The 18045-nt window shown below is 38.0% G+C and overlaps 1 protein-coding gene across 2 annotated transcripts in view; it reads right to left on the bottom strand.

Moving 5' to 3' along the window:
* The window catches only part of LOC133538957 (Kv channel-interacting protein 2-like), a 45724-nt gene that overhangs the window by 11998 nt on the left and 15681 nt on the right, over positions 1–18045 (bottom strand). The window contains exons 2-5 of one of the 2 annotated variants that reach the window (XM_061880917.1): positions 13942–14010; positions 5978–6080; positions 5780–5900; positions 3657–3726 (exon numbers count right to left, since the gene is read on the bottom strand). In XM_061880917.1, coding sequence (XP_061736901.1) covers positions 3657–3726; positions 5780–5900; positions 5978–6080; positions 13942–14010 — 363 coding nt within the window. The remainder of the gene's footprint in view (positions 1–3656; positions 3727–5779; positions 5901–5977; positions 6081–13941; positions 14011–18045) is intronic. The other variant, XM_061880918.1, reaches the window with a different exon arrangement.

The following is an 18045-nucleotide window of genomic DNA, read 5'->3' as shown; positions in this document are numbered from 1 at the left end:
CTGGGAGTTCTAGTGTTAATACTAGTGGATCAGCCAGGACACTTCTCACCTGACAATACTAGTAAAGCTTCTTTTTTTTAATAGTAGGGCTGCTGTTCCACCCACATGTCAGCACAAAAAAAATAAACAACATACTTTTTATTTTTCTGCAAGAACTGTCAGTCATTATATCATCCAGGTAAAATTAGAATATGGTGTAAAAGTCCATTCATGTCGGCAATTAAATGCTTTAAAAATGTAATATCGGAAATTATCGGTATCAGTTTCAAAAAGTAAAATATTGGACTTTTTTTAAAATGCTGTACAGCGGGGTACACGGAAGTAGGGAGAAGTACAGAGTGCCAATAAACCTTTAAGGCACTGCCTTTGGGTGCCGGCCCAATCACATAATACCTACGGCTTATCACACAGACAAGTGAATGCAAAGCATACTTGGTCAACAGCCATAGGTCACACTGAGGGTGGCCGTATAAACAACTTTAACACTGTTACAAATATGTGAACCTGCACCAAACAAGAATGACAAACACATTTCGGGAGAACATCTGCACCGTAACACAACATAAACACAACAGAACAAATACCCAGAACCCTTGCAGCACTAACTCTTCTGAGACGCTACAATATACACCACCCACTCTCCCCAACCCCGCCCACCTCAACCTCCTCATGCTCTCTCAGGGAGAGCATGTTCCAAATTCCAAGCTGCTGTTTTGAGGCATGTTAAAAAAAATAATGCACTTTGTGACTTCAATAATAAATATAGCAGTGCCATGTTGGAATTTTTTTCCATAACTTTGAGTTGGTTTATTTTGGAAAACCTTGTTATTGTTTAATGCAGGGTTTTTCAACCTTTTCTGAGTCAAGGCACATTTTTTTCATTGACAAAATTCTGGGGCACACCACCAACAGAAAACATTAAAAAAATTAAACTCAGCAGCCGATATTGACAACAAAAAGTTATTCTCAAAATTGTTGGATATGAATTCAAACCATAACCAACCGTCGCCGTAACTTATTTAGAATTTTTTGGTGTTTTCCCGTGTGTCGTGTTTTACTTCTTGTCTTGCGCTCCTATTTTGGTGGCTTTTCCTGTTTTGTTGGTATTTTCCTTTAGCAGTTTCATGTCTTCCTCAAATGCTAAACCACGCATCTACTTTGCAATCCAGATTATTTAACTTGATACTATCCTTCTTTGTGGGGACATTGTTGATTGTCATGTACTGACATACTTTGTGTACGCCGTCTGCTCCACACGCTGTAAGTCTTTGCTGTCGTCCAGCATTCTGTTTTGGTTTACTTTGCATCCAGTTCAGTTTTAGTTTTCTTTTGCACAGCCATCCCTGGGCTTCAATGCCTTTTCTTAGCGGCACTCGCCTTTTGTTTATTTTTGGTTTAAGAGTTAGATACCTTTTTACCTGCACACTGCCTCCCACATATTGTGATCACGACAAACCACGTTCCCGACATCTACAAAGCAAGTAGCTACCTGCTGCCACCTACTGATATGGAAGAGTATTACACGGTTACTCTGCCGAGCTCTAGACAGCACAGACACCCGACAACGGCACATTTGCGAATTATAATGACTGGTTTGCAAAAAATATTTTTAACCCAATTTGGTTAAATTACATCATCTCCCACGGCACACCAGGCTGTATCTCACGGAAACACTAGTGTGCCGCGGCACAGTGGTTGAAAAACACTGGTTTAATACATCCAGCGGGGCATCACAACAAAATTAGGCATCATAATGTGTTAATTCGACGACTGTATATATCGGTACCGGTTGATATCGGAATTGGTAATTAAGAGTTGGACAATATCGGAATATCGGATAAAAAAGCCAATATCGGACATCTGTAATTATAATTTTGATAATCATAGCTTGCAGTTTTTGAAACCCCACATTTTCTGAGATTTTCAAAAAACAATTTTCATAAGCTGTAAGAAATAAACAACATTATATCAAAAGGAAGCTTGAAATGTGTTGAGTTGTATGCTATGAGCGTATGTCATTATAGTAGATTCACCTTGTATTTCTAAACAAACCTTTGCACGGTGAGATCGGTAGGTCGTGAGTTCAAACCCCGGCCGAGTCATACCAAAGACTCTAAAAAGGCGAGCCATTCCCCCCCTACTTGGCACTCAGCATCAAAGGTTGGAATTTGGGGTTAATTCACCAAAAATGATTTCCGGGCGCGGCCATAGCTGCTGCTCACTGCTCCCCTCACCTCCCAGGGGGGATCAGGGGTAATGGGTCAAATGCAGAGGACAAATTTCGCCACACCTAGTGTGTGTGACAATCATGGGTACTTTAACTTTAACTTTTTATATTTTTTAGGTAGGTGACAAAGATTCTTAAAAGTTTTGAAAACGTTATCAGCTGTTACATTGTTGTGTAATTTCCACATATGTTTATTTTGTTAAATTCTACAGAAGCGTTTTATTTGTTTTCAAAAGTTGTTGTTCTATGCTGTGTGCCTCTTAAGACCTCACTGTTGGCTTTGTACGGTCATGTTTGCTCAAAACAACAACTAAAAAAAAAAAAAAAAAAAGATCCTAATCCACCTTTTTGTTATATTTTCTCCAATTTAGAACAGATAAAGAACCTAATAGTTAAAAATAATCAAAAGTGGAATCGGAACTTGAAAAATCTTAAAAATTCCCATCCCTATTGATGGCCAAAATGCACATACTGGTAGTTTCCATTAAACAGAAGCAAAGACACTGAAAAGTGGTGTTACTATTTGCGCTATGGCGCCATCTTTTGGATGAGTTGATCACTGCAAGTGCTGCCAACAGTGTTTCCTAGTGTTCAAAGCTTTGAACCGGAAGTGCAAATGCCGATCCGTCTTTTAATTGTCCACAGCGTTCCTCACTTATCACTCCAAGCAGCGTTTGTAAGTTTTACAATATAACTAAATCAATTCTTACTTACGTACTTAAACATCCCATGTGTGATGTCTGTAGGGGTGTTTTTTTACAAATTTTACCATGTGCTATTGTAACATAATGAAGCTAGCGTCATTAGCATTAGCAAATATACTAACTCGTTTATTAGTGTCTGTGTTAATGTTATTAACTTACAGTGGCATTTTGTTTGTATTGTACAAGTTTCATAAATTCACAAAAACGTCACTGTGGAGTTATTGAATCTGTTTAGCTGATTGAAGAGCTAACTTCCGCAGCTAGTGGGTCCATGACGATTACTTTTTTTTTGTTTGATCATCCATTTTACTGCCCTGTTACAGACACTGTTTGGAAACAATTAAGGAATGTAAATAAAGCGGCTAGTATATCATTTAAAAAAATGTTCTTCTCAAATTTAGTGGGTGCGGGTGTAAACTCTAAAGTCTGGAAAATACAGTATATCTCCATTGGTTGTTTGCAGAATGCTAATAAAATACTGGTTGGATTGTGCATGTGTACCTAATGTATTGCCCAGTGAATACATATAATACAAAACAAAGCAGGATTGTCAAGAAACTACAAATTCCCACGCTGAGAATGACAATGAACTAGTTTAGAAGCACAGTGCATGTTTTTGTGGTTTTGCGTTTCTCTTTTTATGTCTTTGTAATTACACTTTGTGTATTTTTGGTGCTCATGGGAAGAAAGAAGAAGAAGAAGAGGAAGAAAAATTAGCCACTGACCTCCCTGAGGAAAAAACTGAGAGTATATGTTTTTGAAAGTTTCTTCATCCACAGCACCACTGGGACACTCCTGCAAATATTAAAGTTTAAAGATTCAATGAATGAACACACACACACGCACACACATATACACTCAGTCACTCACTCACACACTCACGCACGCACGCACGCACGCACGCACGCACGCACGCACGCACGCACGCACGCACGCACGCACGCACGCACGCGCACACACACACACACACACACACACACACACACACACACACACACACACACACACACACACATTCTTGTTACCTTCTTGAGACCTAAGAAAAATGCCTACCTCTTTAGGACCACCCCTTCTGAATATATAAAGATGCGTATTTACAACATTAATAATATATACAACCTATGCAAATATAAAAAAGCTTGTTGTGAAAATTGAGTTGGAATTTCAGAAGAAAAAGGTTACAATTTCACAAGAAAAACTTAGAATTTTGTCAGTATTATAATAAAAGTCGTCATTTTACTCAAGGCAAGTCAAAGTTTTACAAGAAAAACTGAACATTTTTGCAATATTATGATGAAAGTTGGAATTTTACTCAATAATAGTCGCCATTTTATAAGAAAAGCTTAACATTTTGGCAGTTTTATGAAAAGACTCGTAATTTTACTCGACAAGTCACAATTTTATAGGAAAACTTAACATTTTTGGCAATATAATCATCAGAATTTTACTTGGCAAAATTACAAAATTGCAAAACTCATCATTTTACTCAAAAAAGGTCACTATTTGACAACAACAAAAAACTGCAATATGGTGATAAAAGTCAGAATTTTATGATAAATGTCGCAATTTTGCATTAAAAAGTAATAGTTTCACATAAAAAAGTAATACTTTTATGAGAAAATATTGTAATATTACAGAAACAATATTTGAAATTGTTCCCAATTTTATAAGAACAAAGTCGACACATTGAAAGAAAAAGACTGCTATTATTACATTTTTGGGGGGTACATTTTTATGTTTGGAATTGGTTTTTAATCTTCATTATTTACTTCAAGTTATTACAGTATGTCTCTACATACATACATACATATATATTTTTTTTATTTTATTTTATTTATTTATTTTATTTTATTTTTATTAATTTTGGCCATAGGGGGCGCATTTCAATTTCTTACACACACTTGTTATTTCATATGTTGGCCGGAGGGGGAGCACTTCAAATTTTTACACACACTTGTTATTTCATATGTTGACACAGTCATTTTTAAAAATCCCTCTTTTTTGAGACCACCATAATTTTGATAGATTTCCCCACCAGGGGTGCAAATGAGAGCTCTAGGTTTTGTTTTTTGTAATGTGTTTAAGGCCGATGACAAACGAGTCACGGACCACAGATGGTCCCTGTGCCGCACTTTGGCCAACCCAGCTGTAGAAGATAACTGTTAAAACCCATTTTTATTTACTGGCTTTTAACCCAGCATGAGACTTTCAACTGTTTTTAACTTTTTAACTGCTTTTTATCTAACAAATTGTTCTTAGGATACTTTGTATTTGCTTTCTCAATGTGTATTTTACTTCTGTTTTAAATGTTATTTTTTAGTCTGTCCTTTGCCTCTTTGTCTTCTGTGGTGTACAGCCCTTTATTCTTCAACTGGGCTTGTTTTTAAAGGGCTTCATAAATAAAATTGGTCTGGTAACTGTTAATGGCCACTATAGTCTTAGTTTCCTAGTGTATTTGTTCATCCTACGGTCACATATAGGACACCAGTTGTCTTACATCAGCACCTGAAGTCGTAAAATCAGCTGTTCACCTGGCGTTTTTTTTTTTTCGGGGATGAACAGGAAAGTCCTTCCTTAGCTGCTGTCTTGTTTTATCACATATTGCCGCCTGTGCACTTGTCAATGTTTACATTTGTATGCACTTTAAATCAACAAAAAAATCCTGACTTTGGAACAATGTTCACGGACTCTAGTATTTGGCTCTCTATTAAAAACAATGGTTTTCCGTATTGGGACCGTGATTTGGGTCCTAACTTGTTCACCTTCTTGAAGTCTCAAGAAGGCTGGCAACACACACACACACACACACACACACACACACACACACTCACACACACAGATGACTCACATTTTTGAATCCTCGATAAAGAACCTGCAGCTCCTTCTTGCTGAAGTTGGTCTGCTCCACCAGACGTTCAATTGCTTCAGGTCGGCAGCGCACAGCTGACAGCTCGACATCGTCGCTCTCGCTGTCTGCATGGAGACACAAAGGTGTTGCAGCCTTGAGGAGTTAAGAGAACAGACCCGGGGGACTTCTTCTTGACACTTGCTTTGATTGACGGGCAGGCTGGAGCCCGAGTGGTAGCACGGCAGCAGCTTGAGGAGTCGTTGCTTTATGCTCTTCTTACTAGGTTCGGATGGCGGGTTACCTGGAAACAACCAATCACAACAAAGATCCTGTTAGGGCCGTGTGAGGTCATTGATGGTAGCCTGATACACTGCTTGTCCTTATTAGGGCTCAGGCTGGAGCCTATCCCAGCACGTGCACAGAAATGAACAAGGATTCACATTTATGGACAATTCAGAGCAGACTTTTGCCACTGAGGCCGCAGGATGACAAATCAAAGGATGCCAGGTCCATTTTTGGTAGATTTCACCCTGAAATCCAGTACCATATATGGACATTTTTTTCAAAGAACTACAAAATGCAGCTTCGGTAGAAACGTGTGAATGGTGAGGAGCCAAAGCTGAGCTGAAATGCTAACAGTTAATAAATTGGCCAGATAACGTCAAGCGACAAAAAATATGAGCGAAATGAGCTGAAAAAGCTAGCATGCTAACAGTGCTATGCTAAGAATCGCACGCTTACAGGTAGCATTAGTGAATTACCAAAATATACGAAACCTGCTAAATTAGCTAAAAAAAAAAGCTAACATGCTAATGCCAGCGTGCTAAAATGCTAAATACCAAAATATATAGGTAAGGTGAGCACCTGAAAAAAAATGTGTTTAGAATGCTACAATGCTAACGTTACCATGCATCAAGTGCCAAAATATGACTGAGGTGTATTATTATGTACACCTGCAAAATCTACTTAAAAAAAAAAAAAAACTAGCACGTTAACAGGTACCATTTGTCAAGTAACTAAATATTTGATGCTGAGGCGAATACCTTCAAAGTTTCCACAAAAAAAAAAAAAAAAGCTAGCATGCTAATACAAGAATTAGGTTGTGCCGCATGCTGTTGAAAAATTAGCTAGGGGCCACAAATGGCCCCTGATTTTAGATAGAGGAGAGGTGTCAAAGTCGTTTTCAGTGAGGGCCACATCGCTGTTATTTTTGGCCTCAGAGGACCACTTCTAACAGTGAATACTATTATTACACATTTTTAAATGCATTTTTTTAGGAGATTTTCTAAAAACTAAAATGTACAAAAATTATGCAATGATTTCACCTAAAAATGTAGTGTATATTACTGTAAATGGAAAAAGAGTGCTGCTATTTTTATGGTAAAAAAAAAGGCAGTTCAGTTGCCAGAATTTTATTGGAAAATTGACATTAATTTTTTTACTATGAATAAAAAAATACAGTTTCACAGTAAAATGTCTGCACCCGAGCTGCCATTTAATTTTATCATTATTATTTTTATTTTTTTTACCACAAATCAACAACTGTTGATTTTTCGGTGTATTATTGTAAATGCTAAAACGACACCAGTTTATTACAGTAAAAAAAAAGTACAGTTTTTTTCATTTGGAAAAAAATGCTGTAAAAAGCATAGTAAATTTCACAATTTTACTATTGAATCTATTGCTACTTTTACATTGCACAATTTGATGGATGACTTGCTTTGAAATCATTATTATTAGTATTTTTTTCTATTTAAAAAAATGGTTTGAATGTTTGATCGTACATTTTTGCATAATTAGACAATATTTAAGTTGACATAACTTGCGAGTACATTTTTTTTCTTCCAAAATGGAAAGAAAGAATACATTTAATAAGAAAAATGACAGTGCTTTATTGATACATATTATTTCCAGGCTTTCGAAGGCCAAATCAAATTAAATGGTGGGCCACATCTGGCCCCAGGGCCTTGACTTTGACACCACATAGAGGGTCTTCAACCAACACAACATGCATGTGTTTGGGATTTGATTGATTGATTGATACTTTTATTAGTAGATTACAAAGTTCAGCACATATTCCCAACAATTGACCACTAAATGGTAACACCCGAATACATTTTTCAACTTGTTTAAGTCGGGGTCCACGTTAATCAATTCATGGTAGAATACAGTGAACACTATTATTACACAGTTTTTAATGCATTTTATTAGTCAATTTTTTAAAAATTAAAATATAACAAAATTATATTAAATTGCAATAATTTCACCTAAAATTTTTGTGTATATTACTGTAAATAGAAAAAGAGTGCTGCTGTATTTAGGGTATAAAAAAAGGCAGCGCAGTTGTCAGAATTTTACTGTAAAATTTACAAACAATTTTTTACTGTAAATAAAAAAAATAATTTTACAGTAAAATTTCGGCACCTTAGCTGAATTCTTTTTTTTTACCGCAAATCACCAGTTTATTACAGTAAGAAAAAAAGTACAGTTTTTTTCATTTAGAGAAAAATGCTCCAAAAAGCACAGTAAATTTCACAATTTTACCATTGACTCTATTGCTACTTTTACATTGCACAATTTGATGGATGACTTGCTTTGAAATCATTATTGTTAGTATTTATTTCTATTTTAAAAAATGGTTTGAAAGTTTGATCATATATTTTTTCCTAATTAGACAATATTTAAGTTTGGGAGTACATGGATGTGGAGAGACGGAGCCGACGAGCCGACAGTGGGCGAGTACAAACAGATGGCGGCCAGGAGGCGGAGCATGCAGCAGAACGGAGAGGCGGGGCACGCCAGTAGCGACACTGCAGCCATAAGAGTCAGGTGCGTACACAACACACCTGTTCTCAATCGCTGCATCTTCTGCTGCAGCATAAAAGGGGAGCGGGAGGAGCAATCGTGGCAGAAGTAGGAGAAGAAACAACCGGCAAGAAAGACCACGAGAGCGACCCAGAGCGAGATGCCACCCCGCGGAAGACGCAGCCACCGAAAGGCGCGCCGCGACGAGCAGGAAAGGAGAGCGTGCTAGAAATATGCTCGACCGACTGGCAAGAAAACTAATTTGTTAAAACAATAAACGGGAGTCAAACCTGCTATCATGCGTCTTGCATCGATGGTCACTGCGACCCACACGATGACGGCAGGAGACCTGTCACAATGGAGTACATTTTTTTTCTTCCAAAATAGAAAGAAAGAATACATTTAATAATAACAATTAAAGTACTTTTTGATACATATTATTTCCAGGCTTTTGAGGGCCAAATAAAATGAAGGGAAGGGCCACATCTGTTCCCAGGGCCTTGACTTTGACACCTCAATAGAGGGTCTTCAACCAACACAACCCGAGACATGAGAGAGGACGCCAGGAAACATGCACACTCCACAAAAAGATTTGAACCCTCAACCTCCTCTACCTGCAGTTTGTTCCCTGGCCGCATTTTGTTTATTTGTAGGAAGTCTGAATACCCGGAGGGAACCCATGCAGTCACGGGGAGAACATGCAAACTCCACAAATGTTCATGACTTTTAACCATGTATTGACTAATCTTGCCAGCAGGGGGCAGCGTCGCTCTACAGCCAAACAAAAGAAGCAGTGCCAACAATCTAAATACTGTAAATAAAATACTTCCAACATGCTTTTAAGTTCCTGATGACACATCTCCATCTTCACCAAAGTCAACTGAGTGTGTGTGTGCGCGTGTGCGTGTGTGTGTGTGTGAGAGACATATTGGATTTTGCGACAGCTGACATCATTTATGGCAATGTCAAAGCTGGTCGTCACGGGCAACCCCCATTCTGCTTATACAGCTGTCCTTTATTTATCTCTCTTAATTAGTGCCAGACATGATTTCAAAAACTGAAAGTAGGAATCATTAATTAGAAATGTGATATTTTCATACCTAGAGCATAAAAACCATGTTTAAATAAATGCTTACCATTATGAGAGCCCTCTAAATATTAAAAAAACACCCTTTAAAGTACGCTCTTTTAATTCAATATAGGTAACGCTGTCTGCGTCTGAGCCAATCAGAGGCCACAATACTAAACTACGTGCTCTAATACATACAAACCCTTTATTTATTACATCACAATTATTGAAATTTAACGATTCGGTGCATTTGCAAACAGCTAAAATGATGTACAAAGCAAACTATAACCTGCTACCCAAGAATATGCAACAATTCTTCTCAACAAAAGAGGAGAAATATAACCTTAGACCAGTGGTTCTCAACCTTTTTTCAGTGATGTACACCCTGTGAAATTTTTTTTAATTCAAGTACCCCCTAATCAGAGCAAAGCTTTTTTGGTTGAAAAAAAGAGATAAAGAAGTAAAATACAGCACTATGTCATCAGTTTCTGATTTATTAAATTGTATACCCGTGCAAAATATTGCTCATTTGTTGTGGTCTTTCTTAAACTATTTGGAAAAAAAGATATAAAAATAACTCAAAACTTGTCGAAAAATAAACAACTGATTCATCCATTCATTCATCGATTTTCTACCGCTTATTCCCTTTGGTGTCCCAGGGGGCGCTGGTGCCTATCTCAGCTACAATCGGGCGTAAGTTGATGATTACTTCTTTGTGTAGAAATATTTATTTACAAGTGATTCAAATATGAATAAAGATTTCTACACATAGAAGTAATCATCAACTTAAAGTGCCCTCTTTGGGGATTGTAATAGAGATCCATCTGGATTCATGAACTTAATTCTAAACATTTCTTCACAAAAAAAGAAATCTTTAACATCAATATTTATGGAACATGTCCACAAAAAAATCTAGCTGTCAACACTGAATATTGCATTGTTGCATTTCTTTTCACAGTTTATGAACTTACATTCATATTTTGTTGAAGTATTATTCAATAAATATATCTATAAAGGATTTTTGAATTGTGGCTATTTTTAGAATATTTTAAAAAAAATCTCACGTACCCCTTGGCATACCTTCAAGTACCCCCAGGGGTACACGTACCCCCATTTGAGAACCACTGCCTTAGAGGAAAATCTCATTTGGAATTTGATGCCTGCAACATGTTTGAAAAAAGCTGGCACAAAAGACTGAGAAAGTTGAGGAATGCTCATCAAACACTTATTTGGAACATCCCACTGGTGAACTGGCTAACAGCCCTGGTCAGGCAGGAAATCTGCAGAAACTCCTCCCACCCCCACCAAGGACTGATTTCACTGCTGGACTCTAGAAAGAGGTTCCGCAGTCTCCGTAGCAGAACCTCCAGGTTCTGTAACAGCTTCTTCCCTCCGGCCATCGGACTCTTGAAAGCATCAAAAGAATCCCCTCAATTCCCCCCCCAAAACAGGTTGATTCGCTGGAATATAAAGACAATATAACATACATCCATAAACGTGGATGCATGTGCAAAAGAGCAATATATCTATCTGTACAGTAATCTTTTTATCTATATCTGTATGTTATTGCTTTTTTATCCTGTACTACAATGAGCTAATGCAACACAATTTCCTTATCTGTACTGTAAAGTTCAAATTTGAATGACAATAAAAAGAAGTATAAGTATAAATCTAATTGAGAACAGGTGGGTGCCATGATTGGGTATAAAAGCAGCTTCCATGAAATGTTCAGTCGTTCACAAACAAGGATGGGGCGAGGGTCACCACTTTGTGAATAAGTGCGTGAACAAATTGTCAAATAGTTTAAGAATAACATTTCTCAACGATCTATTGTAAGGAATTTAGGGATTTCACCATCTACGGTCCTTAATTTCATCAAAAGGTTCAGAGAATCTGGAGGAATCACTGCACGTAAGCAATGATATTACGGACCTTCAACCCCTCAGGCGGTACTGCATGAAAAAGCAGTGTGTAAAGGATATCAACACATGGGCTCAGGAACAGTTCAGCAAACCGCTGTCAGAAACTACAGTTGGTTGCTATATCTGTAAGTGCAAGTTAAAACTCAACTATGCAAAAGCAAAGCCATTTATCAACAACACCCAGAAACTCCGCCGGCTTTGCTGGGCCCTAGCTCATCTAAGATGGACTGATGCACAGTGGAAAAGTGTTCGGTGGTCTGACGAGTCCACATTTCAAATTGTTTTTGGAAACTCTGGACGTTGTATCCTCTGCAACAAAGAGGAAAAGAACCATCCGGATTGTTATAGGCGCAAAGTTAAAAAGCCAGCATCTGTGATGGTATGGGGGCGTATTAGTGCCCAAGGCATGGGTAACTTACACATCTGTGAAGGCACCATTAATGCTGAAAGGTACATACAGGTTTTGGAGCAACATATGTTGTCATCCTAGCAAAGTCTTTTTCATGGACGCCCCTGCTTATTTCAGCAAGACAATGCCAAGCCACATTCTGCAGGTGTTAAAACAGTGTGGCTTCGTAGTAAAAGAGTGCAGGTACTTGACTGGCCTGCCTGTAGGGTATTGAGGTTTCATGATTTCTTCTTTTTTAAACATCACCATTTCATGAGTGAATGTTATCGGAATTTTCATGTAGTTACGACATTTACTGACAAAATGTCAATCAAAGGCTCGAATAGACCAGCTGCAGCAGCGATGAAGACAAATTAAAAGAAGTGAAGACATGTCTTTTTTTAGCTGGAAGCATATTTAGCACATAAAACCAGAGAAGAAATACAAAGTCGTCTCACTGATGTCATTCTTTCTCTTGCTTGCTATTTTTAGACATGACACAGGAGAAGAGAGATCACACTGAAATCTTTCTTTTACACACGCGCACACACACACACACACACACACACACACACACACACACACACACACACACACACACACACACACACACACACAAACACACACACAAATGTTTGTAATTGTTACCTTCTTGAGACCTCCGAATAATGCCTACCTTTTTAGGACCACCCTTTCTAAATATATAAAGATGTGTATTTAAAACATTAATAATATATACATACCATGCAAACATAAAAAAGCTTGCTGTGAAAAAATAGTTGAAATTTCACAAGAAGAATTTAAAATTTTTGCATTATCATAATAAAGTTGTCATTTTATTCAACGCAAGTGGAAATTTTACAAGAAAAACTGAACATTTGTGCAATATTATGATAAAAGTTGGAATTTTACTCAATAACAGTCACAATTTAATAAGAAAAAGCTTAAAATGCTGGCAATTTTATTAAAAGAGTCATAATTTTACTCCACAAGTCACAATTTTATAAGGAAACTTTAAAATTTTATTTGGGAAAATGATGACAAAAGTCATAATTTTACTCCAAAATTTTCACCATTTTACAAGAACAACAAAAAAATTGACCATATTGTGATAAAAGTCAAAAAATTTTAAGACAAATGTCACCATTCTGCATTAAAAAGGTAATTTTAAATTTAAAAAAGTAATAATTTTACGAGGAAATATTGCATTACAGAACCAGAAAGAATATGAGAAATTCTATAAGATTTTATTTTATAAGGAAAAAACTTGACACATTGGGGAAAAAAAGACTTCTTTAAGTAAAATGTTTGGTTTGTAATTGTTTTTAATATTCAATATTACTTAAAGTTATTACATTATTTCTCTTTATACATATTTATTTATTTATATACATTTTGGCCAAAGGGGGCGCATATCAATTTCTTACAACTTGTTATTTTATATGTTGACCAGAGGGGGAGCACTTTTAAAACCGACACACAGTCATTTTGAAAAATACCTCCTTTTTTCAACTTTTCATCTTGAAAGCATTGCGTAATGATGACGTGTACGCAAGACGTCACAGGTTTTTAGGAAGTATGAGCGCTGCACACACACACAGCTAAAAGTTATCTCCTTTAACAGCATAATTACACAGTATTTTGGACATCTGTGTTGCTGAATCTTTTCCAATTGGTCAATTAATATTGGAGAAGTCACAGTAGAAAGGTCAATCAATCAATCAATCAATGTTTACTTATATAGCCTTAAATCACTAGTGTCTCAAAGGGCTGCACAAACCAAAACACAAACCACTACGACATCCTCGGTAGGCCCAGTTGGGAAGCTTTAGCCTTTAGACACACAAACACACGGTGATTCCCTGTTTAAAATTCACGGAGGTGAAACTTTACTATGGATCACAGCAAAGATGGATCCTGACCGAATGTCGACCAGCAGGTTTCAGCGAGAAAATTGTGGTAAAAAGTCGCTTCTTACCGGAGAAAAGCGGAGCTTGTGCCGTCCATAGCTGCCTTTGACTTCCCTGAGACACTGGCGTCAACACACCTGTGGACACACCCCTCCGACTATCAGGTACTGTTAAACTCACTAAAACACTAGCAACACAATAGAAAGATAAGGGATTTACCAGAATTATCCTAGTAAATGTCTCTAAAAACATCAAAATCCGTCCCAATGCAATCGCGTTTATTTATTTATTTTTTCTGTTCCGTCACTATCAATATCCTCAAACACGAATCTTTCATCATCGCTCAAATTAATGGGGAAATAGTCGTTTTCTCGGTCCGAATAGCACTTTTTGTTGGAGGCTCCCATTAAAAACAATGTGAATATGTGAGGAGCAATCAACATGTGACGTCATCGTCTGCGACTTCCGGTAGAGGCAGGGCTTTTCTCTTAGCACCGAAAGTTGCAAACTTTATCGTGGATGTTCTCTACTAAATCCTTTCAGCAAAAAAAGGCAATATCGCGAAATGATCAAGTATGACACATAGAATGGACCTGCTATCCCCGTTTAAATGAGAAAATCTCATTTCAGTAGGCCTTTAAAGAAAGGAGAAATCCCTTTTATGTGGCACTGTTTTTAATTAATTATGTTAAAAAGAAGATATTATGCCTTGTGCACTTTAACTTAATTTTATGTATTTTAATTGAGGCTTCACGGTGGCAGAGGGGTTAGTGCGTCTGCCTCACAATACGAAGGTCCTGCAGTCCTGGGTTCAAATCCAGGCTCGGGATCTTTCTGTGTGGAGTTTGCATGTTCTCCCCGTGAATGCGTGGGTTCCCTCCGGCTTCCTCCCACTTCCAAAGACATGCACCTGGGGATAGGTTGATTGGCAACACTAAATTGGCCCTAGTGTGTGAATGTGAGTGTGAATGTTGTCTGTCTATCTGTGTTGGCCCTGCGATGAGGTGGCGACTTGTCCAGGGTGTACCCCGCCTTCCGCCCGATTGTAGCTGAGATAGGCGCCAGCGCCCCCCGCGACCCCGAAAGGGAATAAGCGGTAGAAAATGGATGGATGGATGGAATTTAAAAGTGTTACAAAACGACAAAACGTCTTTTTATTTGTCTTGTCTTTTTTTTATTTTTTGCTGATCCGAAAAACGATCCGATCCGTGACTCTGATCCGAGAAACGATCCGAAACGTGAGTTTTTTTATCCGTTGCACCCCTAGTAACAAATGAAGGAAGAATTAATTCCCAAGAAAAACATCACAGGGTCCATCGTCTGGCGGTGGTTCAGTTTCAAGCGGGAATATGTCGAATAGACAACTTTAATTTGTCAAGTGTGGGGCACAAGCGTTGCTACCAAAAGTAGCATTACTGCTAATATGTAGCATCATTTGAAAAGTCACCTGCTAATAACTTTAATAAATACAGTTTTGGTAAATTGACTTAGTTGTGATTTCCTTCTCTGCATGAATGTTTAAAATGAGTATATATTAATGCAGTCTGAACAATAATGTTTTAATGTAGACACATATAATCATCATACTGCTGTGATTATAAGTATCAAGTGTTCATTCAAGGCCAAGGCAAAATATCGTAATATATATCGTGTATCGCGATATGACCTAAAAATATTGCGATATTAAAAAAAAGGCCATACCCCCCAGCCCTAACATAAAGTAATAATTTTACGAGAAAATATGGAATATGGCAATATTACAGAAACAGAAAGAGTATGAGAAATTGTTCTCAATTTTATAAGAAAAAAGTTGACACAAAGACTGCTATTAGTAATTTTTTGTGGGGGAATTTTTGGTTTGTAATTGGTTTTTAATCTTCATTAATTATTTCAAGTTATTACAGTATGTCTCTATATACATATTTTTTTTTTTAATTGATTTTGGCCAAAGGGGGCGCATTTCAATTTCGTACACATACTTGTTATTTCAAACGTTGACCAGAGGGGGAGCACTTTTAAAACCGACACAGTCCATCCATCCATCCATTTTCTACCGCTTATTCCCTTTGGGGTCGCGGGGGGCGCTAGTGCCTATCTCAGCTACAATCAGGCAGAAGGCTGTGTACACCCTGGACAAGTCGCCACCTCATCGCAGGGCCAACACAGACGGACAAACCGACACAGTCATTTTGAAAAACCTCTCCTTTTTGGGACTACCCTCATTTTGATAGATTTCACCACCAGGAGTGCAAATGAGACATTCTTTATTAGATGCAATGCTTTTCCATATTAGGACCATGATTTCTGTCCTAACTTGTTCACCGCTCCTCATATGGAAGCTACTTTTCCTTGTTGATGTCTCAAGAAGGGTAGAAATACAAGAACACACACACACACACACACACACACACACACACACACACACACACACACACACACACACACACACACACACACACACACACACACACACACACACACACACACACACTTATTGGTTTTAAAGATTCAGTTGTCCACTAAAATGTTTTAATGTGCTTCAAAGCCTCATCTTTTGTCACGCCGCACAGCCTCGGGGTGATTTTTTGAGTCAATTTCAGCGTTTGCAGCCCACTGAGACCGATCAATACGCTGGTGTGTGTGCCGGTACTAACACAAGAACACACACACACACACACACACACACACACACACACACTTATTGGTTTTAAAGATTCAGTTGTCCACTAAAATGTTTTAATGTGCTTCAAAGCCTCATCTTTTGTCACGCCGCACAGCCTCAGGGTGATTTTTTGAGTCAATTTCAGCGTTTGCAGCCCACTGAGACCGATCAATACACTGGTGTGTGTGCCGGTACTAACACATTTAACAAACGCTCTTCATTTATCTGTGGATGCAAACTCAGGGCGACACAAAGACTGACGGCAACGAAGGTATTTACAAACCCCGTTTCCATATGAGTTGGGAAATTGTTAGATGTAAATATAAACGGAATACAATGATTTGCAAATCATGTTCAACCCCTATTCAGTTGAATATGCTACAAAGACAACATATTTGATGTTCAAACTGATATTTTTTTGTGTGCAAATAATCATTAACATTAGAAGTTGATGCCAGTAACACGTGACAAATAAGTTTGGGTGGGTGGCAATAAATACTGATAAAGTTGAGGAATGCTCATCAAACAGTTATATGGAACATCCCACAGGTGTGCAGGCTAATTGGGAACAGGTGGGTGCCATGATTGGGTATAAAAGCAGCTTCCATGAAATGCTAAGTAATTCACAAACGAGGATGGGGTGAGGGTCACCACTTTGTAAGCAAATCGTCGAACAGTTTTAGAACAACGATTCTCAACGAGCTATTGCAAGGAATTTAGGGATTTTACCATCTACGGTCCGTAAAATTATCAAAAAGTTCAAAGAATCTGGAGAAATCACTGCACGTAAGCGATGATATAAAGGACTTTTGAACCCTCAGGCGGGACTGAATCAAAAACCGACATCAGTGTGTAAAGGATATCACCACATGGGCTCATGAACACTTCATAAAACCACTGTCAGTAACTACAGTTGGTCGCTACATCTGTAAGTGCAAGTTAAAACTCTACTATGCATAGCCAAACCCATTTATCAACAATATCCTGAAACGCCGCCAGATTGGCTGGGCCCGAGCTCACCTAAGAATGACTAATGCAAAGTGGAAAGGTGTTCTGTTGTCTGACGAGTCCACATTTCAAATTATATTTGGAAACAGAGGACGTGGTGTCCTCCAGAACAAAGAGGAAAATAACCATTCGGATTGTTATAGGCGCAACAACGTTCAAAAGCCAGCACGTGATGGTATGGGGGTGCATTAGTGCCCAAAGCATTGGTAACTCTGTGAAGGCACCATTAAAGCTGAATGGTCCATACAGGTTTTGGAGAAACATATGTTGTTATCCAAGCAACATTATCATGGACGCCCCTGCTTATTTCAGCAAGACAAGTGTTACAACAGCGTGGCTTCGTAAAAAAAGACTGCGGGTACTTTCCTGGCCCGCCTGCAGTCTAGACCTGTCCCCCATCGAAAATCTGTGGCGCATTATGAAGCGTAAAATATGACAGCGGAGACTTTTGAACAACTGAAGCTCGACATAAAACCAAAATAGGAAAGAATTCCAGTTTCAA

This window comes from Nerophis ophidion, linkage group LG20, assembly GCF_033978795.1.
Source record: "Nerophis ophidion isolate RoL-2023_Sa linkage group LG20, RoL_Noph_v1.0, whole genome shotgun sequence".
Classification (NCBI taxonomy): Eukaryota; Metazoa; Chordata; class Actinopteri; order Syngnathiformes; family Syngnathidae; genus Nerophis; species Nerophis ophidion.
The sequence above is the reverse complement of the archived record's forward strand: the minus strand, read 5'-3'. Positions and strand labels throughout refer to the sequence as shown.